The following is a 23,508-nucleotide window of genomic DNA, read 5'->3' on the forward strand; positions in this document are numbered from 1 at the left end:
CACAAGCTCATGGTCATTGCAGAAAACTACAAATCGATCAAGGGCACGTTGCAGACCTGACTGGGTTTTAGATACAATTAACGTGTCGTCTGCAAACATTAATATTGGTGCACTTGAACCTGTAAGAAATGGTGCATCGGTTGGAAAATTGGAATAGTATGTGATGACCTTATTTATAAATAGGGAAAATTGGGTGGGGGCAAGGACGCACCCTTACCGCAAACCCTTATTGACTGGTAAGGAATCAGTTAATTCACCCTGCTGCCCCCACCTTACTTGAGCGTCATTTGCCTCATGCAGTTTAATAATGAAGCCAAGGATTTCTTTGGGCATCCCGGCCGCCGTTAACGAGTCCCACAGCTTATGGCATGGTACTAAATCAAATGCCGATTTTAAATCAACAAATGCTGCATAGAGGGTTCCCCCTGCTAAAATCACTGTGGACCAATAGATTATCATAAATCTAAAAACATGGTGAATGGTGCTGACATGGGGTCGAAAACCCGCTTGATAGGGACATAAAATATCCTGGTCTATAATCCATTTGTTAACTCTTCCTAGCACAAGTCGTGCAACTATTTTTGTAAGGTATCTATTAGGCTTATCAGCCTATAATTGCTGGGACTGGCACGGTCTCCCTTTTTATATATGGGAATAATTTCAGCCCCCGCCAAGTTTCAGGTATTGGCACACCACTGGCTATAGCATTTACGATTATAAATATTTATTCAATCCAGGTCTTTCTATCCTTTTTGTAGAGGTCAGCCGGAATGCAATCTGGACCAGGCGCCCTACCTACAGAGACTCTGTATAGCACTCAATCTCTCCTTTGCTAAATAGTAAAACAGCCTTAGTTTTAACCTCAGGGTACCTAGTACATATACTATGAGGGCAAGAAAATTGGCCTTGAAAATGCTGGACCCAGAGTTCGGGACTGACTGACTGAATTTTTTATTAAGCGCACTTATGCCGAGGGGTCTTGGCGCTGTAGGAGGAATAAGGAAGGAACTACCAATTAGGCAATGGTAAAGAGCCAGGTTTTTAGTGCTTTTCTGAAACGGATCTTGTTTGTGTCCAGGCGTTGCTCGGTGGGCAAGGTGTTCCATAGTTTAGCTGCCTGGTAGAAGAAAGACTTGCCACCCCAACAGGCTCTCTTTATCTTAGGCAGATCAAGCCCAGACTATCAAATCTTAGTGTGCGAGATGGCGCATATAGCTAAGAAAAAGATTTACCATGTCCTCAGCCCCTCTTCCATTTACAGTTTTATGGACTAGACAAAGGGCCTTGAACTGCACCCTTCGACTGACAGGAAGCCAATGGAGTAGGCGAATGCTGTTGGATGTCGGAAGATCCAGCAATACTCTAGCTGCAGCATTTTGCAATGACTGGAGTTTGGTGAGCTGTCTTTCACCAGTTCCTAAGTGCATTGCTTTACAGTAGTCAATGCGTGATAGGACCAGGGCTCCAACTACTGTTTTCCTTAGTGTAAAAGGTATAAATGGTAGTATTTTCCTAAGGACCTTGATTGTAGAGAAAAAGGCCGATGTGACTTGATTGACTTGTGAAGTACATCTGAGCTCTTTATCAATCACAAACCCTAAGTTCTTGACTTTTTGTGCGGGGCAAATGCCTGCTTCAGGAGCCCACCACAGATGATTCCAGATAGAGGGTTTTTGTCCAAATTCGATCACCTCTGTTTTTCGGTGTTAAGATTTAAAAAGTTCTTATTCATCCAACTCTTTACACTTAGAAGACAGCTTCGAAAACGCTCCGCTGTGACTTCTACAGTCTGGGTAAGTGACACCACTAACTGAGTGTCGTCTGCGTAAGACACCGGTTGCAGGCCATGAGCTTTTATAAGTTTAGCCAGTGGAGTCACATACAGGTTAAACAGGGTGGGGGAGAGCGCCGATCCCTGGGGGACTCCGCACGGGAGAAAAAACTCTCCGGATTGAATTCTATCCCAGTGGATTTGTTGTTCTCTGGTGTCTAAAAAGGACCTGAGTAAGGTTAGGTTAGTATCTGTGATGCCTACAGCTTTAAGCCTTTCTATTAGGACCCCATGGTTAACGGTATCAAAAGCTGCAGTCAATCCAGCAGTATTAGGACAGCTCTGCCACCTTTATCCATGGTCCTGCGGATTTCCTCGGTAGGCATAATTAGGGCTGATTCCATAGATTGACATGATCTAAAGCCATGCTGGGTAGGGTCCAGAATGTTGTTAAGATCTACAAATTCCATTAACTCCTGATTCATGGCTTTTTCGAGTATCTCGAATGATAGAGGAAGGTAGGATATGGGACGGTAATGCTTGGTATACAATGGGCCAAGGAATCCTTCTTCAAGGTGGGTCTTAAGCAGGCCTTTTTCCATCTTTGAGGGGAGACTCCGGACCTTGTTATCTCATTGAGAAGGGGAGTCAGGGTGGAACTAATTACTTCAGGGGTCATGTGAAGTATATAAGTGGGATATGGATCCAAAGGTGAGCCTGATTTCGTTTGGATTATCAGGTTAGTGACCAGATTCTCATTTAAAGAGGAAAATTGAGATAGATGGTTCACAGGGGATTCTATTTGTTCCCCGTGGTCATTTCCCACAGCTGCTGATAAGTCATGGAACGTTATTAACTGGTGACGTTCCAGTCGGACTGCTACCCCATTTGACCAATTGCCAAAATTTAGTCCAGTTCTTCCCATTACTGGCATTAGCTAGGCTAGCCCATCTGTCTTCACCGAAGTCTTTTTTTGCCTTTAATTGGACTTTCTTGTAGTTTTCCCTTGCTAATTTCACCTCTACGGGGACTACCAACCTAATTGCATTTGAGAGGTACCGGAACGCAGCTCCACATTCCTCCTTATACGACTTAGCTGATTTTTTAAGAAGGGGCATGTGCGGCTTCCTCTTTTTTTAAATAGTAGCTTTAATTTAGCAAAATGATCCTCATGGGCTTTCATAAGATGTAAGGGACCATTGCAATTTGTCTCTAAAAAAAAATCAGTGCTAGAGTCTCATCCGTGGTTGACTTAATCTGCTTTAGAAGACATTCGTCCTTTAAGACCACTGCCCATTTTAACCTGCGGCAGACTTGGGACATGATCACCTCTCCTATCGTAGAGGCAATGTCAGCCATTGGGAGAGCTAGACCAATCCTAGTTAGGGTCAGTAGTAAAGGATTATGATCACTCTCCGGTCTATGGAGTACCGCCATATCCACTAATCTAGACCAGAGTTCTAAACTTATAAATATGTAATCGATCCTACTACAGTGAGTCAGTCAGTTGCCATTCTCATACTCCAGAAATCAAAACCCTACATCTAGTGTACAGCAGAAATGCAGTAAGTTAAAAAGGTAAAAGATGGCTGCTTTGCTAGGAAAGCTGGTATAGTTTCTTTCTCGTGAAGTCCAAGCACTCGCCTAGCGGTATGCAAAGTGAGTTGAGGAGAAACTGGAAAAAGATAAATATAGAGATATTGGGGTTAACCTTACAGGCTACGAAGCCACAGTTGTCAGAGGACACAACGACTCTTGATACAGTCAAGTCAAGTCAAGTCAGAGAATTTATATAGCGCACTACATACCCAGAGGGTCTCAAGACGCTAAGGAGGGGGGGGAGGATTACTTGTCAAATATCCACGTTTTAAGTTGCTTTCTGAAAGCTAGGTGGTTCTGGGTAAGGCGAAGGTGAGTGGGGAGTGAGTTCCATGTTTTAGCAGCCAGGTAAGAGAAGGATCTGCCTCCCATGGTGGTCTTGTTGATGCGAGGTACAGTGGCGAGGGCTTGGCTGGAGGAACGTAGTTGGCGGGAGGGGGTGTAGAAGGACAGTCTTGAGTTGAGGCATTCTGGTCCGATGTCGTAGAGTGATTTGTGTGCGTGGGTTAGCAGTCGGAAAGTGATTCTCTTATTGACGGGTAGCCAGTGGAGGTCTTTCAGGTGACCAGAGATGTGTTCGTTGCGTGGGATGTCTAATATGATTCTGGCTGAGGCGTTTTGGATTCGTTGGAGTTTCTTTTGGAGTTTAGCGGTAGTGCCTGCGTAGAGGGTGTTTCCGTAGTCCAGTCGGCTCGTGACCAGAGCATGGGTGACTGTTTTCCTGGTTTCGGTGGGGATCCATCGAAATGTTTTTTTGAGCATGCGAAGAATGTTGAAGCAAGATGAGGATACGGCGCTGACTTGTCTGTTCATTGAGAGTGAAGAATCCAGGATGACGCCTAGGTTCCGTGCGTGGTCTGTCGGGATGGGTGCTTTTCCAAGGGCTTCCGGCCACCAAGAGTCGTCCCATGCAGAGGGGGATGTACCTAGGATGAGGACTTCTGTTTTATCTGAGTTCAGTTTCAGACGGCTGTGTTTCATCCATTCAGCAACTTCTTTCATTCCTTCGTGTAGGTTAGTTTTGGCGGTGCTGGGGTCCTTGGTGAGAGAAAGGATCAGTTGAGTGTCATCCGCGTAAGAGATGATGTTGAGGTTGTGTTGGCGGGCGATGGTCGCGAGGGGGCTCATGTATACGTTGAAGAGGGTGGGGCTGAGAGAGGATCCTTGTGGTACGCCACAGATGACTTCGGTGGCCTCGGACTTGAAAGGTGGAAGGCGGACTCTCTGGGTTCTTCCGGTGAGGAACGAAGTGATCCATTCAAGTGCTTTTCCATGTATTCCGATGTTGGTGAGGCGTTGTAAAAGGGTGCTGTGGCAGACTGTGTCGAATGCTGCGGAGAGGTCGAGGAGGATGAGGGCGACTGTGTCTCCATTGTCCAGTAGAGTTCGAATGTCGTCTGTTGCTGCGATGAGGGCGGTCTCAGTGCTGTGTTTTGCTCGGAAGCCAGATTGTGAGGAGTCGAGGGATTTGTTGGCTTCGAGGAAAGCGGCGAGCTGGTTGTTGACAGCTTTCTCGATTACTTTGGCCGGGAATGGAAGGAGCGAGATAGGGCGGTAATTTTTGAGTTTGGTGGGGTCCGCTGTGGGTTTTTTCAGAAGGGCGGTGAGTTCAGTGTGTTTCCAGATTTCTGGAAAGGTGGCGGAGTTGAAGGAGCAGTTGATGACGTCTCGGAGGTGCGGTGCTATCACGGAGTCTGCTTTGTTGAAGATGTGGTGAGGGCATGGGTCTGTGGGGGATCCTGAGTGGATGGAGTTCATTAGGCGGATGGTGTCCTCAGTGGAGATTGGGTTCCAGTCGTTAAGGGTGTTCGCGGGGGGAGAGTGTTCAGCATGTAGTTGGGTGGGTTGGGCTCCGGGGGCACCACTTAGGTCAGTCACAGCCGTGAGAACCGCACCACCTGCGCCCTGGTCCTTAGACGAATTAAAAATGGAAAAGAGTAGATGTAAAAGATTAGAGCGCTGTTGCAGGAAAGCGTAATTCCCCTGCAAAGGTCACCCACAAGGATGCTCTGAAAAAGCAAGTCTATGTGGAGGGCGAGGAGAGATTACTTGATCCACCACATTGAGAGTTCAGAAAACTAGGCCACAGAAATATGTAAGATTGTCAGGTCTTTCACCAACCTGGCTGTATTGGGAGGTTTTATTCACTTTTCCCCTGCCCTTAGTACAAGCCAGTCAGACTTCTATGAGGGAAAAATTCAAAAACGATATTCCTTATTTCCAGCAAGGGCGAAAGAAGTGACTACACAGCATTTTAATATTGCTACCACCTAATTTAATTTAATTTAATTTAATGGTTTTGTAAAGCGCGTAGTAACTCCGAAGAGCATCCCAGCGCTGATCTGCTTCTCCGGAGGTTTTAGCCAACTAGTAGGATTATATTTGCGGGAAAAGGAAGGTCTTTAGGGTCTTTCTGAACTGGAGATAGTTCGATTCTGTCCTAAGTTTTCGGGGTAACTGGTTCCATCGTTTTGCCGTGTGAACCGAAAAGCGGCGGCCACCGGTCTTGGCTTTTTTCACTCTAGGGACTGCAATGAGATTTTCTGTATTGGATCGGAGATCCCTCTCTGCTTTGTAGGGGATTAAAAGTTCTTTCAGAAGAGGGGGGCCGTTGTTATTGAGTGTTTTATGGGCCAGGCAGAGGGATTTGAACAAGACCCTTTCTCTGATTGGGAGCCAGTGTAAAGAGTTGAGGGCCGGCCTGGCGGAGGATCTTCCAGGTGTGCCCGTAAGTAAGCGGGCTGCGGCATTTTGGACTTTCTGCAGTGAGTTAAGAGTGGCTTCAGGGGCTCCTAAGTATATAGCATTACAGTAGTCTAATCTTGCCAGGATTAGACCCTGGATGAGGAGCCTCCTTGCAGTCTCTGGGAGCAGGGGAAAGATCTTCCTGCAGGCTCTGAGTAGTCCAAAGCATGTCCCTGCGGTTCTCTTTGCCTGGGTTTTAAAACTCATGTCTTTCTCAATCCACACACCAAGGCTCTTGACCTCTTCCTTGGGTGCGGGAGGGTCCCCTAGGCACCTGGGCCAAAGGTGAGATGGTAGAGAGGGTCCATTATGACCCATCAGGAGGATCTCAGTCTTGGACCCGTTTAATTTTAATGAGGAGAGATTCATCCATCGGTGGACTTCGGAAAGGCAGCTGTGGAGGTCGGATGGGGCGTGGTGAGGGTGGGAAAGGGTGACGACCAGCTGAGTGTCGTCGGCGTAGTTGATGACTGACACGCCGTACGAGCTGACCCTCTTCTCCAGTGGGGCCATGTACACGTTGAAAAGTGTAGGGCTCAAAGATGAGCCCTGTGGCACTCCGCACCGGAGGGGGATGATGGATGAGCAGCTGTCGTTTTCCCGCACCTGGAAGGAGCGTCCAGTCAAAAAGGATTCTAGCCATTTCAAGGCCAGACCCGTTACTCCGATCTCTCCCAGTCGGTGGATCAGGGTGGGATGGTCTACAGTGTCGAAGGCCGCACTGAGGTCCAGGAGGATCACTGCCACTGATCCTCCTGTGTCCAGAATGCTTCTGGCCTTCTCCACTGCGGTCAGGAGGGCGATGTCAGTGCCCTGACCTGGACGAAATCCTGTCTGGGAGGCCGCTAAGAGGTTGTTGCTTTCTAGGTAAAGCGATAGTTGTCTATTTACCAGCTTCTCTGCGATCTTGCTGTTTCCAGGGAGCAGGGATATGGGCCTGTAGTTGGCAAAGTCCTGCGGGTCTAAAGATGGTTTTTTCAGCTCATTCACTACGTTTCGTCCTATCACAACAGAGGAATCGTTAGCTGAACTGCAAAGATGCAAGTCAGGTTCTCCTGGAGATCCATGCCCCCCTCAGTTTTTTAGATCCTGGCCCACCTTGTTAAACCCAGTGTTAAACTTGATTTGGAATTCGTCACTGAAGGAGTGCTTTTTTCCAGCCTCTTGGAAGCAGGCTTTCTCACTTCCGCTATTGAAGAAGCCTAACGCTGATTCAGCGGAGTTTAGTAATTTTCAACCAATCTTACTTCTCCCAGCACTGGCTAAGATGCTGGAGAAGCTAGCCCAGCGATAGCTAGTGGATTTCATCGAGACTAATGGCCTCCTACATGACACTCAATCGGGCTTTCGTACTGGATATAGTACAGAGACAGCATTGATTGAAGTGGCAGAGTCGATGAGGATGACTGTCGATAGTGGCGCATCCGAAAGTATTGCTAGAACTATCAGCAGCAGTCGACAGTCTCATGCTCAATCTTGCTGGAAAGGCTTTATCAGGCCAGCATTCAAGGAACGTTCCTCGTCTGTATCAAAGCGTATTTTGAGGCTCGCGCACAACAGGTGCTCTTGCGCCCTTTTCATTCTACACAAAAACTTTTCGTGTGCGGAGTGCCTCAGGGCTCTTCTCTGAGTTTGCTGCTTTTTAATATATACTTGGCACCTTTGTCAGTGCTAATCGTAGCAGGTGGGGTGAAAACGGTCTCCTACACTGACGATACCCAGCCGGTGTTCTCTTTTGAAGAACACTCCGCTGACGCCTTTCCTAATTTCAAGGAATGTCTGTCAAACATCTCTAACCAGATTAATAATAACTGCTTGAAATTAAAAGCCGATAAGACTGTGGTGCTGCTGTTTGGTCAACTACTCCCTCCCGCAGCCTGCCTCTGATGGCCCACTGAGATGGGACCTCTGCCAATTCCAAAAGAATCAGCCAAATCCCTTGGCATTAAGTGGGATATGGAATTATCCTTTTCTGCCCAAGTACGTCAGATCTTGCTTTGGGAGGCTACGTTGCATTTGTAAGCAACCACACAGACTGAGGGAAGTGACCTGGAAATAGCATCTCTTTTTACATAAGTGGAGCCTAATAATATCACATCTGCCTTTAATAAAGCACTTGCCGGTCAAGGACAACTTACTTGCACACAAGTTTATGCCTCTGATAACAAAGTGGCTGGGCTGATGCTCTGGAAGACATTTTCTGTTTTCCTAAAATTGTAATTTTGCTGCATTTAGACCACCTTGCAACCTCATGTCTATCTCGAAATAGTCATCATCAATCCGCATCAGAATTTCTCTTTGTAGACAACATTCAGCTGATTACCAGTTAAGCCCTTATTCTCCTGGCTGAGAATTATCCATAGTGATGGGAGCTGTGGTATTGGTAGCTCCATTACAGAATTATGCAAAGAAATGCAATAAACCATAGGATAATTCACTGCAGATAGAGATTTACCCACTGTTGTTTTTAGTATGTGCAGGAGACGCTACACACATCAAGGACTTCCGGGTACAACGGGTACCAAATTATTGTAAAAGACCTAAAGCAAAATGTCCACTGTAGCCTGGAGCAAATGTCTACACCTACATTTTGAAATGATATAAAGAAATAGTCAATCTGTACACTTCCAGAAATTTGACATTTGTGAAACAAAAACATTATCTTGACTAGCTAAGTTCAGTGTTGATGACCAAGCAGTGTCTGGTTTAGGCTTGTCAAACGTATCTCCTGGACTCCAGATTTTTGCCATATTTCCAGGATAACTGACTTCATAAGTGAGTTCCATTTAGATCCATTTGTCTTATGGGAATATGCAGAAAAAAGCTCAGATCTGCCTCTTGAACTTTTGTTGGACGCTCTTGTAGAGGGTTATATAAGTTGCCTTTCTTTCCTGTTACAGGACATAGTGTGCAATTGTTTAGCTAGGTAGACACTTGTTAGCCCCAGCTCCATTCTGCAGTCAGCGTAGAGTGAGGCAGCAGTTCATTGCCAAATACAAGACTTGGTAGCCCCGGCATTGAACTTCGTCAGTACTTCAATTGCAACGCAACAAATTGTCGCAGAGTGGTCCGGGGAATACCTCCCTTTGCCTGCATTGCATCCACTAAAGGTTGTCCCATGGGATAGCCTAGCCATGACAGCCTCGCAGACATTCATCAATCAATTGATGTCATTTCTTTGTCTCACTTTCTTACACAGTAGATCCATAAATGTCTGCAAGTGTCTTCTCGCGCCTCAACAGCATACTTTTTCTGCCAGACTGTCATAGGAAGTAATATTGTTCGATGGCCCCAATTGAGTGATGCACTCAATATCTTCACCATTTGTGTGCAAGAAAATGTGATGACCCCAAAGGGAGGGATTCATCCGCCTTCACAGATTGAAACAAACTGGTTTCCAAGGCAACTGTCCAAGGGTTTCATGCTTTCGGAAATTTATTACATCCAAATGCATTAAGTTTCTCATAAAGTGAATCACACGTTATTGCACATCAAGATGAATTTTCTCGGAACAACAATGCCCCCTTTCTCTCTCGGGCTGCATGCCGGGAATGATAGCATGCGGCTTGTTTTCCTGTCAATAAAAACAATGTCTGTGGCCGATTTCTTAATCTCGTGTGGCATGATCACTTATGTTACTAAACTTTGCAACTTCCTGCTTATTACACTTGTTCCCATTTGTCTGATGGGCTGTAAGCAATTACTCATGAAGCAGCTGAATTGGCTTCTTGAGTGAGAAATTCTGGACACAGCACTTGGAAGCCTTAGCTATATTCAAGGTCCCAGATTTATCCTGAATTCTAACCATGTGGTTTTTTATGTTTATATATCTTCACAGATGTATATTTGAGTGATCCGTAGTAACGTAACATTTTTAGATGTTCTTTTTAAAAATGTTTTATTACTGTTTGAGTTAAAAAGCAGATTTTTTTATAGACTTCTTATTCAGTGATTATAATTATAATAATGTGAATTAAAGTCAAGAGAATAAAAAATTGTCTTAGAAGTTATTAGGTCTGAGCGCCAATAGATGGCAATGTGGTGTTAAAATATTGTCCAAACAACGGAAAGAATGCGCCTTCTGAAATCCACGATAGACTGTCACAGTTGGTTCATTTCTAAATATGAACGTACATTTTTAGATTACATTGATTAATTATTATAAAATATATCAAATACTTAAAATATAAATTGATATAAAAAAAGCAATATAAGGCTTAAAATGAATAATTATTATTATTATTATTATTAAATCTTTATTTCGACATGTATGTCATAAAAGCAACACGTTAAAAACAACATTAGAAATGATAGAACACTGATTACAGAATAGGGTCATTTAAAAAAGGAGGGGCTAAAATTGCAGATCAGTTAGTCCTTGGGCGCTATGCAACTAAAATCAGATCATTATTCCACTTTTTTCCTTCTTAGATTCCACATTGCCGCCAGGAATTTAGTAACCCCAAACACAATCCATGGCGACAGGTCAGTTTTTAGTATTCGGAACGAATCGAGGTGCTGCCTGATGCCCAAATTTCTGCAAATAGGGACAATCCAATTCTTCCTGGGAATCTTGTATAGAGGACAGAAAAAGACCATATGTATCTCGGACTCTAGATCAGCATTGCACCCAGGGCAGTTTGCAGGCGCATCCTGCTTCCATCGTGCTGATAGGGCTCTGAGCGGTAAAGAGTTATATCTCCACTGAAGGTACAGCTTTCTGTGACTACTAGGATTGATGGCATCCAAGGCGGGCTCAGGTTTATAAATGTCCTTATGCTCCAAGAATGACAGTGTTAGCGACCCTATTTTGGGGTTAGATAGGTGTTCGGCCAGGTTTTCTTGGTAGTATGTTCTCACCAGTTCCTGCCGGGATATCCCACAGCATGCTTCTTCAGGGTTCCTCCATACTTGGGTCAGGCCCAGTCTGTCAAACTCCTGCCTGATGTATTTTAACCAAGGAATGTCCCAACTATTAGGTAGGTGTAAAAGTTCTGATAATTCATTCCTATAGCTAGACAATTCCGGAGTAGCCCAGAGTCGTCTCCAAAAAGTAAGAGGTTTCAGACCTAATTCCTCCTTAATAGGTCTCAGGCCCAAGTCCAGTCTAATAGGAAAAAGGGGCGAACTCGGCGGTAAAGATAAGAGCTGTCTGATGAACATATTTTCCAAGGTACTGAAATTTGATTGACAACTATGCGCCCATAACTCACCCCCGTAAAAGACTGCCCCCCGTGCCTGCAGCTTATAAATTTCAAGGGGAGGCGAGACAGGTTTGTAGATAGTCTGTTTTAACAATTTAAAAATCCCCCCAATTTTGTGTGAAAGCTTCAGTTGGGATTTGGTCTGGTGATGTGCCCAGGTCATGTCCTCGGTCAATGTTAGGCCCAGATAGTCAAAAGTTGACACTCTCTCTAGGGAAACACCCTCTATGGTAGGGTTGGGGCGAGACAGTCTGGGTGGATTGAATACCATATACTTAGTTTTGGATTTATTTATTTCCAGGCCCCTATCGTTGCAGAAGGTAACAAAGGCATCCAGAACTCTCTGTATACCCATGGGTGACTTTGCGAGCAGCAGGGTATCATCCGCGAACATGATCGCGGAGATGCCGGTTCCCGCCAGCCTTGGGGCGTCCCGGTTGGGGACCCCGTTAAGATGGTCAATCACCCCGTTTACAAAGAGGCAAAACAGGGTCGGTGCAAGCACACAACCCTGTCTTACCCCTCTGCAAACGGGGAGACTCGCCGACAGGATCCCATGTCTGCCGCATCTCACCCTCGCATAGTTCTGGGCGTGGAGACGGATGAGGATGTTTAGTAGGGGCAGGGGAATTCCTAGATCCCTCAATACTTTCCAGAGTTTGGCTCGTGGGACTAAATCAAAAGCCGCACGAAGGTCAACAAAAACAGTGTACAGCGAGCCCCCCTTAATTTTGACCGTTTTCCAGAATATCATACTCAATCTGAAGATTTGGTCCACTGTGGATACCTTCTTTCTGAACCCAGCCTGGTACACACTCAGGATTTCCGACTCCTCCACCCAATCCAGAAGATGGTCCAGAATCAGCCTTGAAAAGAGTTTCTGTGAAACATCTATAAGGCTGATTGGCCTATAATTAAGCGGAAGAAGGGGGGAGCCCTTCTTGAATATGGGCACCAGCTCTGCCCCCAGCCAGGTGTTCGGAGGAGACATACCACCTAAGATTGCGTTAAAGATTTTTTGAAGGTAGGGGGCCCAGATCTCAGGTTCCTGTTTGTATACATCACCTGGTATAAAAAAAGCAATATAAGGCTTAAAATGAATAATACAATTGTATAAAAGCATTTTTTAAATTAGATTTAATGTTAGAACAATAAACTATGGAACGGCTGTATTTTTAAAGAATATTTTTATAAAATTATTTATAAATATTTAATTATATAACATTGCCACATTGTAATAGCATCTGCATTGAATGCTGTTTATATTCTAACCTTGTCAGTGAACTGCTTCTCTCCCTGCCCAGCTCCTCCTGGTAGCTGCTGCCCATTGCAGGTCCACTGACCATTGCTGGTTGGTGTTCGAGGCCCTCCTCCATCCGCAGGTTACTGCCTGCGCCTCAACCCTGGTGGCCTAGTAGGGAGCCAGGGCCGGACTGGGAACAAAAATCGGCCCTGGCAAACTGCTCAGCTGCACTCCACCGCCCACATCCCCTCCCCGGTTAGGGGGAGTGCAGCTGAACAGTTTGCGAGGGCCGCTTTCGGCCGATTTTTTACCGGGGGAGGATCTTTGCTTTACTGTCAGTCTTCCTTCTGTCATTGGGCTTTCTGTCTCTTTTTCCCCTCTGCCTTCTTTGCACTCTTTTTTGAAAACGTTTTGCTTCCACCCCCTTTTTGCATACTTTTATTCACCTTTTCATCGTCTTTTGTGCCGTGCCCCTGATTCTGATAGACCCTGCTGCCTTCCCCCTTTCAGTGTAGTGTTTGCCGCCTCCCAGCTGTCCAGCCTCCCCTTACTCTACTTAATGGTGGCCGCTGCGCAGCCGAACGACTGGCGCGCCAAAGTCAAACCCTGTCTGCGCCCATCCCCGTCTGTACCGTGACCAGCACCACGGACCCTGGTTCTCAGACCTTCCACCAATACAACACCAGCACCCTCCTCACCTTCATCAGTCGCCACTCCACGCCACCTGCCATCTCGCGTTGCCAAAAGACACCCAAGGACCTTTCTCCTGCTTAAACTGCAGCTGCACCCTCACCAACATCCGCACTCCAGCTCATCCCGCCACTTGGCCGACCCAGAGCGCACCCGACCGGCTCAGCTGCACCTTCCTCAACAGGCGCTCCCTCCACAAACATGGAAATCTGGGACCTCCTCGACTCCGTCTCCCCGGACATCTCTTCCGCACGGAAAGCTGGACAAACCCCAGCTCAGGCAAAGACATTGCAACCGCCATCCCAGATGGCTACAAGATCACCCACAAGGACCGCACTGACCGACCAGGAGGAGGCATCTCCATCATCCACAAGAACTCCCTCTGCCTGACCACCCACTGGGACAACCCAACGACAACCATGGAACATCTCCACTTTCAGGTCTGGACCAACCCCAAAACCACCCTCTGCGGCACCCTCGTCTACAGACTACCTGCCCCCGCCCGCCCTTCACTGACACCATCGTCGAGTTCATTGCACCCCTAGCTTTCGCATCTACTGAATACATCCTACTCAGTCACCTCATCTTCCACCTGGACAACCCCAGGGACCAGAACACCACATCTCTTCTGGAGAACCTCGCCTACATCAGACCCAAGCAGCAAGTCACCTCTACAACGCACGCAACGTGACACATGCTCGACTCTGCCTTCTTTGCCAGCGAAAACATCACCTACAACTACACCTCTGAACTCTTCTGTACATACCACCACTGTGTACATTTCACCTTCACCAAAGTCATCGTACACCACTGTACCCACCGCACCCCGCCATACTTGAACAAGGTTAGCGAAGAACATCTCCGGGCCACCCTCAGCACAACCACACAGCCGACATTCACAGACGCCAATACTACAGCAGGGAACTTCCACAATAGATCTCCAACTGCTCGGAGGTGCTGGCACCCCTCAAATAAGTGCTTGGTAAGCAACACTCCAAGAATGCCAGTTGGTTTACTGCTGCCCTCCACAAGTTCAGACGCATCTGTAGATGTCTTGAGAAGAGATGGAGGAACAACAAAACCCAGGAAGCCAATGCAGAATTCAAAGCTGCTATCACCGCACACCCCCTCCTCCTCAAAACTACAAAGAAAACGGCCCTCCAACACAGAATCAACGCTAACACATACAACAGCAAAGAACTCTTTGTCATCGTCAAGAGGTTCATCATACCCAACAGCGAGACCAGTCTGAAACACACTCTGCACCTACTTCCACCACAAGATCAAGCAGATCTACGACAGCTTTGACACCCAAGACCCTTCCATCACTCCCGCCACCACCACTACATGCGATGACGACGCCCCCAACAGATCCTGCTCAACTCAACCCCGCTCACCACAGACTACATTCTCTAGACCATGAAGAGCATTCACTCCAGAACACCCTCAGACCCCTGCCCGCACCACATCTTCCTCAGAGCTGCCACCTCTATTGCCCCCAAATTAGACCGCACCATCAACTGCTCCATCAAGACCGCCACCTTCCCCTGAGTCTGGAAACAAGCCAAGATCAACCCCCTCCTCAAGAAACTGTCCAGTGACCCGACAGACCTCAAGAATTTTAGACCCATCTCCCTGCTCCCCTTCCCAGCCAAGGTCATCGAGAAGGCCACCAACGCCCAACTCTCCTAGTTTATCAAAGCCAACCACGTCCTGGACTCCTCTCAACCTGGCTTCCGAAGAAATTACAGCGCAGAGACCACCCTCCTCGCCAGCACAGATGACATCTACTCCCTCCTTGACCAGGGAGAAAGCAACCCTCATCCTATTAGACCCCTCAGCCACCTTCGACACTGTCTCCCACCACACCCTAAGCGTGAGACTTCACAATGCCGGCATACATGACAAAGTACTGGACTGGATCCGTTTCTTCCTCACTGGTAGAACACAGCGAGTCAGACTACCACCGTTCCGCTCAAAACCAATGGAGATCTGCTGCAGAGTCCCCCAGGACTCATCCCTGAGTCTCACCCTCTTCAACGTCTACATGGTCCTGCTCGCAGCCGTAGTAAGGAACCATGGACTCAATATTGTTTCCTACGCCGACAGCACCAAGCTGATCCTCTCCCTCACCAACTTGCCCCCAATCTCCAGAAACAACTTCCACAACAGGATGAAGGCAGTCGCTACCTGGATGAGACAGCTGCCTAAAGCCCCTTCCGGACAATACTGAAGTCCTCATCCCGGGCCCTTGCCACCATCCCTCCGATCCGCAAGACCAGTACTGGGGGAAGATTCTCATCCTACCTCGCCACCAAAACCTGGAACACCCTGCCTCTCCACCTCAGGCTATCACAGTTGCTGACCAAATTCAGGAACAAACACTGATTGATTAAACTGTTTACTTTGTTAAAAACAAAGACCCATTTTTTTATCACAGTGTTGCACCGTCCCTGTGCCATGCAAGGGGGAGGGAAAGGACTACGCAACACAGAAGTCAAGTTTATCAAGCCACGCAAGGCCAGCTTGCTGGCCCTGCATGGCTTGTTAAATCTTGAGTAACGCAAAGCAGTGCAAATTGCTGCCTTGCGTTACTTTACCCCAGGGAGGGACCCCTTCGGTAAACCGTGGGGATTCCTATGCATCCTTCCATGGATTTTGGCACCTTCCTGGAGTTACAATTATTGGTAGACCTGGGAATGCGTCAACATTCTTCGCCTCCCCAGGGGTGCATAAAGAGGAGAAATATCTTGACTTATCTTTGTTTTTTCCTCTTTCTAAGTGTGATGCATTCTGAAGCACACATAGAAAGAGGAACATGCCTCTGAGGTTTGTTTTGTGCAGAAATCTGTCCCTTTATGCACAAAAACAATCCTGCCTACTACTCCGGTTCCCTTGCCTCATGACACAAGGCTGCCTGCGTTGGCGCAAGGCAGCACATAGTGCACCAGTGCAAGGAAAGGGCAGGAATGTGTTATAAAATGGTAAATACAGTGCATTCCTGTCCTTTCCCTGTCACCCAGAGCAGCAGGGTGGCTTGCTGCGTTGCACCTCACAATGAATGATCAATGCCTTTAAATTCATTGTTTTTGTGTTCATTGTAATAACTGATATCCCTTCAAAACATACCTAATTGCCATTGAGGCCTACCAGAACAGGACAGTTGAGTCCACCATGGCCAATAAAGGCCCCAAAGAGACACCCTACGGGCCTAATGGATTTGGTTCCTGCAGTAACAAATCAGACTGCCTCTTGGAACTAAATCCAGTCCTAGCCAGCGTGTTAATTAAACCTACTAAGCAGCTGGCCGCCTGGGGTTAAGCTTCTTTCAAAAAAGACTTCTATCTTGGTGGCTGTATCATGAGCCAGATGCAAAAGTTATCTTTGAGCACTCTGGCCGCAAAAGATCTCATGGCGTTCCATAAGAATATGCTTGTTGACCGGACACGCCATTCCTTCATTCCAAAAGTGCTATTGGGAGATATCTTTTACTGGACTAAAGACACATTGCACAATCTGGACATAAGGTATGCCTGGTATTTCAGTCTGGGATGAACCAGTGATCTGCATTCACTTCTCAGATAGGCTGGTGTGAAGGAGGAGGGGTCAGAACATTACTTGAATAAAAGATTTACAGGGTATGGTTAGATCAAAGTCGTGATGGTACAGGGGACATCCTGGGGGATGTAATTCCTCCTCAGAAGGCACTGATACTATGTGCCTCAGTGATTTTGCAAAGCAAAATTACCCATGTATTACAAGATGTCCCTTATAGAAAGGTTTCTTACTGAAAACATTGGTGTTCTTGTGCAGAGCTTCACAGATAATTCCCCAATTGTGGGCCATTTGTAGGATCAAAATCCTCCAGGTTTGACCTGCTGAATGTGTCTACAGAAACACCCGGGTTATAGTGCATCACTCAGGATTCTGCTTTCGCCCATTATCAGGAACGAGTAGCCCAGTCTGGAATTCTGTGGCACTCAGAATGAGGGCATATGGATGTTTTCGGTGGTGAGATAATAGGGAGCAGGCAGCAGGGTGGAAGGTGGGAAGGATAAAGGAGGATGTTCCCTATTCCTTAGTGGAATCAAGAAATGCATGGAATTCTCAAGAGTGTTTTTTTCAGCTAAAACATTGGCTAAATCTATGAAAATTCTGTGTTCTCCCTTTTCCAATCTAAGCAGGAAACAAGGCAGCGAGGAGTGCTTGAAGACCAATGAGCTCCCTGATGTCGGAGAATATGAGGTTCTTTCCTGAAGCCGACAGCTCAGCAGCCGGCACACTTCCTACCAAGACCTGGCTTCCTCTGTTTGCAGGAATGGCCAGTTTGAGCAACATATGTGTCGCATGGCATGGCCCTACTAATCATTGTACAACGCGAAGTGAAGAGCTTCTGTCGCTGCATGCTGTACCGAGAACCCACAATGTCAGGTGCCACAGTGTCAGCACTAAAAGATGTGTTCCCATCCTTGCTACACTTTGAAATTACATTTGTTGCTGACAAGTTCTCAAAAACAAAAACATGGACATTTGCACCCTTGGGGCGCTGATGAGGCCAGAGGCTGGCAGCACAAACGCGAATGGAGGGGCCCAGAAAACTGCCTAACACAAATATTTTACCAGCACATAACATTGAATTATAGGTGTGTGAAATCACATACATGGCACTCCTATCCAAGAGGATTGCCCGGCAGTACTGGCCCTTAGACTGTGGTTTCTGGACTATGCTTTGGGAAAGCACATGTTCTTCACAGGTACAGAGAGTCAAAACTTTTCAACAAGGATGGTAGTTATTAGAAGTTGATAACGTGCAATCAAGTAAGGCGGTGCTTAATAGGGGCGAGCAAGGGTGGAGGTTGTTAATGCTTGTAAACAACGTCAGTAATTCTTACCAATTGTGGATGAGTAAAGGTGGTTCATGTTAACACCTGGGACCAAGGTTGCCAGTTAAATCTTGCTAGCCGTCCCAATGTGGGCAAAGCTGGTGTTAGTTAACAACTGATAGTTGGTTACACTTAGAATAAAGACTGCAATTCATACCACGTCCGAGTAATTTGTAAACTTGCTGAGCAAGGTGGTCAATTTGCACTTGAGAGTGAAGTCAGCAGTCGATTGCACATTTGAGCCAGGCCAAAGTTGTTTGAGGCCACAACCACCCTATTCCAAAGGATTGTATATGGGCCAAGAGTGCTTGCCCTATTCAGAAATGGGTATTTAAAGTGTGGCCATGAAGGAAAAGGTTTTATAATGGGCTTGGAGTTGAGCCAATATCGAATGTGGGTGTACATAGTTGGAATTAAGTTTAAGGAAACGTTCATTGTTTTAATGGAATTGCATTAATTATTCAGTATGAAGAATATAGTCATTTGTAAAGCATAGTAGGATCGATTTAACCTCAAATCTAATGCTTCCATGTGCAATACATGGCCGAAATATAATTGTAAAAATAATGTTCTGTTGCTGCAGCTCATATTGTCCACATAGAATAGCAACCCTTTTGAATATATATATCATATCAACTGACCATGTTTTATTTTTTCAAAGCTTGGGCCCGTAGTTTGCTTTCCTACGTATCCAGTGGCAAATTGTTTATTAGTGTGAACGAATAGTTGAAGTTTAGTAAAGTTTTATATGGGAAAGAAAGATCTTTTAACCGGTCTTACTGTATGACAAAAGCATCTAATGTATACTTTTTTTAATCAGATATTCGTATGCTGTAGCCAGTTTGGATAAATCAATTTTTAACTAATATCTTCTTAATAGAAAGTCAGTGATTTAACTTACAACTAGTTGTAGCTATATTTTTGGAACATATTTTGACCATTGAATGTCTTTTAGATGTCATATAGATCATTACAGGTATATCCTACAAAGCATGCAAGAGTGGAAAAAAATACTTGCCAACATGTTATTAAGTAAAAAAACAATTGCCTTGTTGTGTGTCTTACTTTTAATTCAATGCAATTTTTTGTTGTAAATCAGTATGACATTTTTCTATGACTGTAGTTGTCAAGTATTAGCATAAATGTTTTCAGTTTTAATTGCTTAGTGAAATGACCTGTATGGTTAGTGATAGAATATATACAACATTCATGACAGCTTTAGTGGGGAGACAATTGTTTTTAGCGGTAATGTGAAAAGTGTGGTTAGTGCACAAACTTGTAGAACTCCCGAAAATAGACGTTAGAGTTGTCTCAGAGAACAGTGCAGTAGCATGAACTCTTGTCATTGATGTTATTTCTTGTGCAATTTCAATGAACTCAATTAAATCTTCATGAAGATGAGATAGGCCAGTATTTTGTGTGTTAGACACTACACAGCTGCATACTTCTTTAAATAGAAGCTCTCTTGGCTCGCAAGCACAGCTGAGTAATTTCTCAGAATTTGTACAGCTTCTATGCTAAGACTTTACCGTTGCTTTCTTTTGATGCTCACTTGACTCACTGATTCTGCTGCATTCTTTCTCAGGACTTGAAAAACTGGCTTGCTTTTAGTGGCATCCTCAGTTAACTCACAGACTGAGCTGCATAATGTTTTATAACTTGTACAACTTTCAGGATAGGAAAGCAAGGTATGGGGCTCACTTGACAACAATTCAGCAGCAAAAGTTAAAATTTTATGCGTATTGGACTATGGAGCTCCTGTAACCTCAGCTACCTGATTTCCAAGAACTTGTACAACTTTTTTTCTGATATTTCATGGTTCTATAAGAGTGGACAGCACTTAAAATTCACTTGCCAAATGTATCCAAACTGGTTTGACATCTGTAATAAGATTGCATGCTTGTTTCAGTGGATAACTGTTGGTTCGTTATTGCAGTTGCGCGTTTTTTCAATATACGGTTTAACCTGCATAAAGTTTACATTAGTATTTCATTTGGGAGATCAATTAGCTCATCATTGTAGCAGCATGCTTTTTTTTATAACAACTGGTATAGCTTCCACAGACATTTCTCACTGTTGATTTGGATTATCACTTGCCTCACTAAAGGCTACATAATTTATTTAATAACTTGCAACACCTTCCAAGAACAGACTTCTCATTTCTTCATTGGGACGATCCGTTGGCTCAGGAACAAGGTTGTGCAACTGCTATAATAAATTGTACAACTTTCATGAACTGTTCACAGGGTCCTTTAAGGACACAAAAACATTGGCAGTTCTCATTTGGCATGTCACTTGGCTAAGATTACTTACAAATTTCATGAACAGTCTTTACAGTTCCTTTCAATTTTATACTGAGAAGTTGGTTAATCAGGATTCTTAACTTTTTAAATACTTTTGGCATTATTGAAGATACCTCACTTACCACAAAAACCAACTAAATGTTTAAAAAAAGGATTTACAATTGTACTTGTAAACAAAATAAGCAAGAACTTTATTTTTGATTTAATGTTTGCAAAATGGAGATTATTATAGAACTGCATCTATTTATTTACCGTTTGGAAACTTTTTGAAGATTTTATGTGCAATATATACTTCTTACTGGTGACTTCCAACTCTTAACCTCTTCAATGCTAATGACAAGGGTAACTCGTCATGCACTGCCCATTCATTTCAATGGAAATCTCATTAGATGGGCCTGATTCCAATAGCGTCCAAGTGGTTAAAAGGCATAGTACCATTGTTTATTAAATTTAGGAGATGAATGCTAGTTGGAGTGAAGGATAATTATGGCTTATTTATGGTAGTAAATTTAAATGCAGGCATTTACATGTACTTCAGTATGTTGAAGTACCAAACTACTCTGGTTTGAATATCGAAGTAACAAAAGGCCAATGGAAGACTGTGCACTGGGTAGTAAAGTCTGTAGTTTTTCTCCTGTACGCAACACACACGTAGAATCAACATGCTTCAGATTTCTTACAATGTGAAAATAAATTTAATGGGAACCAGGGAAAACATGGTGTAATCCTTTGTTACTGCAACAGGAGACCTAAAGTGTGTTAATCTGATGTGTAAAACAGTGTCTTTCCCAGTGTTGGTGTCAAATTTGGGTGCCTTCTGGTAATATTTTAATGTTATATTAACATTGGGCAGAAAATTCCCAACATCTTTAAAATGGATTGAACATTTGGCTGAATATAGGTCTAAGATTACATTGGTTTATCAGAAGACTCCATGTGCGCGGACAGTTTTAAATAGCCTCAAGGCCTGTGCAGCCATTTTCTTTTTTTTGTCAATAAAGATAACCAACTGTTGTGTATTGAAAGCTGTTTTTAGTGAATTTGCTTATTTTTTTTAAATGTATTTTAATCAAAGCCAATGCTTGTGTTTAGCCCTGATCTTTTTACTATGCATTTTTCGTTACTAGTTGTATATTTTTAAAACACCGTGTATTTAACACTTTAATATTATTAACAAATGATTTAGATGCTTTTCCAATGGTGTACTAAGCTTATCTGTAAACTTGAAATAAACAGATTGCAAAACTACAAAATCCTCGTGTTCTTTACGTGATGAATTATTTGACTTCTGGTAGGTGCATTTGTTATATATGATCCGATTTACAGTATGTCACATTTACATGTTTAATGTATGAATTGGAATGCAAAGTTAATGCTAGTTTACAATGAACTAATGGAGTAGTTTTAATAGTACAAAATAACACAAGATAAAAAAAGAAAAAGGATTCTTACCACCTGGTTGGTTCTCAAGAGGACACAGTTCACATTTCTAGTGCCTTTGAAATCTGCGTTCAATTCCAGATCTTTTATGTGGCGCACCATGAATGTAGTAGCTCAGGAGCACTATAGACGTCTGCACCACTACATTCATTCTGCTATTTAACTTCTGTGTCTTTTCATCGAGTATGTTCTTGTATCAGTCTTAGCCACAGTCTTGTCTAACTTATCTAAATTCCTCATTACCCCTTCCTTAGAACCAGATGAGGTTGTGTATCCTCTAACTCAATTAGAGTCCCACAATACACAATCCCATTACCACTACTAAGGGGATTTATAAAACATGCTAATGTCACATATGGGATCTCTAGACCTAGCTGATCTGCTTTTCTCGGTAGAATAGAGCATTAACTCTGGTTTAAAGGCTCTACCTTTGTTCAGTGAATTTGGTCATTGTCAATGTTAGGTCCTTGCCACTTTAAAGTCCTTGCTTCCATTGTCCTTCCTCAGTTTCACATAGGAGTTACTCTTTCTTCTACTCTTTATGTTATACCTTGCTATTGTACTCCTGGTTACAGAGTGATTACATAACTGTGAAATGTCTGCCCTCAGCGACACAAGATTACCCTGAGAACTTTCCACTGAGATTTCCTTTAGCCTGCGATAGTGCACAGTAGTGATGTGTAACATAATGGGAAAAGAGTTCCTTAAACCAACATATATATCCTAAACAATGAGGCCATTGTTCCTCTCATGCTCATAAAACTCGATTGATAAAGCACACTTTATCAGTTCATCCCTCTACATATATGTCCAGTTCTCTGAGGCAAGCACCATTGTGAGACAATTAAAATTAAATGCTCTAATGCATGACGATGATTGGCAGCGACTTCGTAATAAAGAGGAACAACATTCTAAGAGAAGTCCTATGACCTAAACGACGAGTCCATTTGAAGCACAATTCTAATAGTTTTATATTCAACATTATAACGTAACCAAAACTTCCTTGTATTAATCCAGCCCTCTTAGATTTTAGATTGCATTTCCATCTCCTTATATTGTTCATTCGTACTTCCTGTGGTGCGTCATTTACTGCTCTGTGGTTCATCTTGCCTTCTGCAATCAATTCATCCTCTTCATTCTCCCTTTTGGAGTTCCTGTGTCCATTGCTGCATCTTTCACCCACCCTTCTCCAAACTCACCATTCATCAGTCTGTCTCTTATTTATTATACAGCATATTTCCTCAGTGTTTGAATATTCTTTTCTCATTGTCTCACCATTCTTTCATCACTTTCCGTAATCACTCACTTCTTATTCCTAGTCTTCCTTTCCTTTCTCTCTGCCTCACCTCACCTTCCCATTCTCTGTCTCTTTACTTCTCCTGTCTCACCTATAATGCCTCTGTTCAATGTTCTTTGTTTTACATTTACTTTGTCTCTTCCTTTACTCCTTTGATGCTCACCTTTTCTTCTTCTCTGCCTCATCTTTACTTTGTGAGATTGTAATTCACATTTTCATCCTGTTTCACTATTAAGTCCTGTGTATCCCCTTCACACCCTTCTAATTTCATCTTCCTTGCTGCTTGTGTCACTTTTCCCTCCTCTGTTAAACACAAAACATTGCAGGAAGGAA

At 44.2% G+C, this 23,508-nt stretch overlaps 1 protein-coding gene across 4 annotated transcripts in view; it reads left to right on the plus strand.

Moving 5' to 3' along the window:
• Positions 1-20,739, plus strand: part of CAMKK2 (calcium/calmodulin dependent protein kinase kinase 2) — a 360,738-nt gene extending 339,999 nt beyond the window's left edge. The window contains exon 16 of one of the 4 annotated variants that reach the window (XM_086943001.1): positions 17,434-20,739. In XM_086943001.1, coding sequence (XP_086799127.1) covers positions 17,434-17,509 — 76 coding nt within the window. In that variant the 3' untranslated portion in view covers positions 17,510-20,739. The remainder of the gene's footprint in view (positions 1-17,433) is intronic. The other 3 variants (XM_086943002.1, XM_086943004.1, XM_086943003.1) reach the window with 3 other exon arrangements.
• Positions 20,740-23,508: the final 2,769 nt, after the last annotated feature.

Source organism: Lissotriton vulgaris, chromosome 11 (genome assembly GCF_964263255.1).
Source record: "Lissotriton vulgaris chromosome 11, aLisVul1.2, whole genome shotgun sequence".
Lineage (NCBI taxonomy): Eukaryota > Metazoa > Chordata > Amphibia > Caudata > Salamandridae > Lissotriton > Lissotriton vulgaris.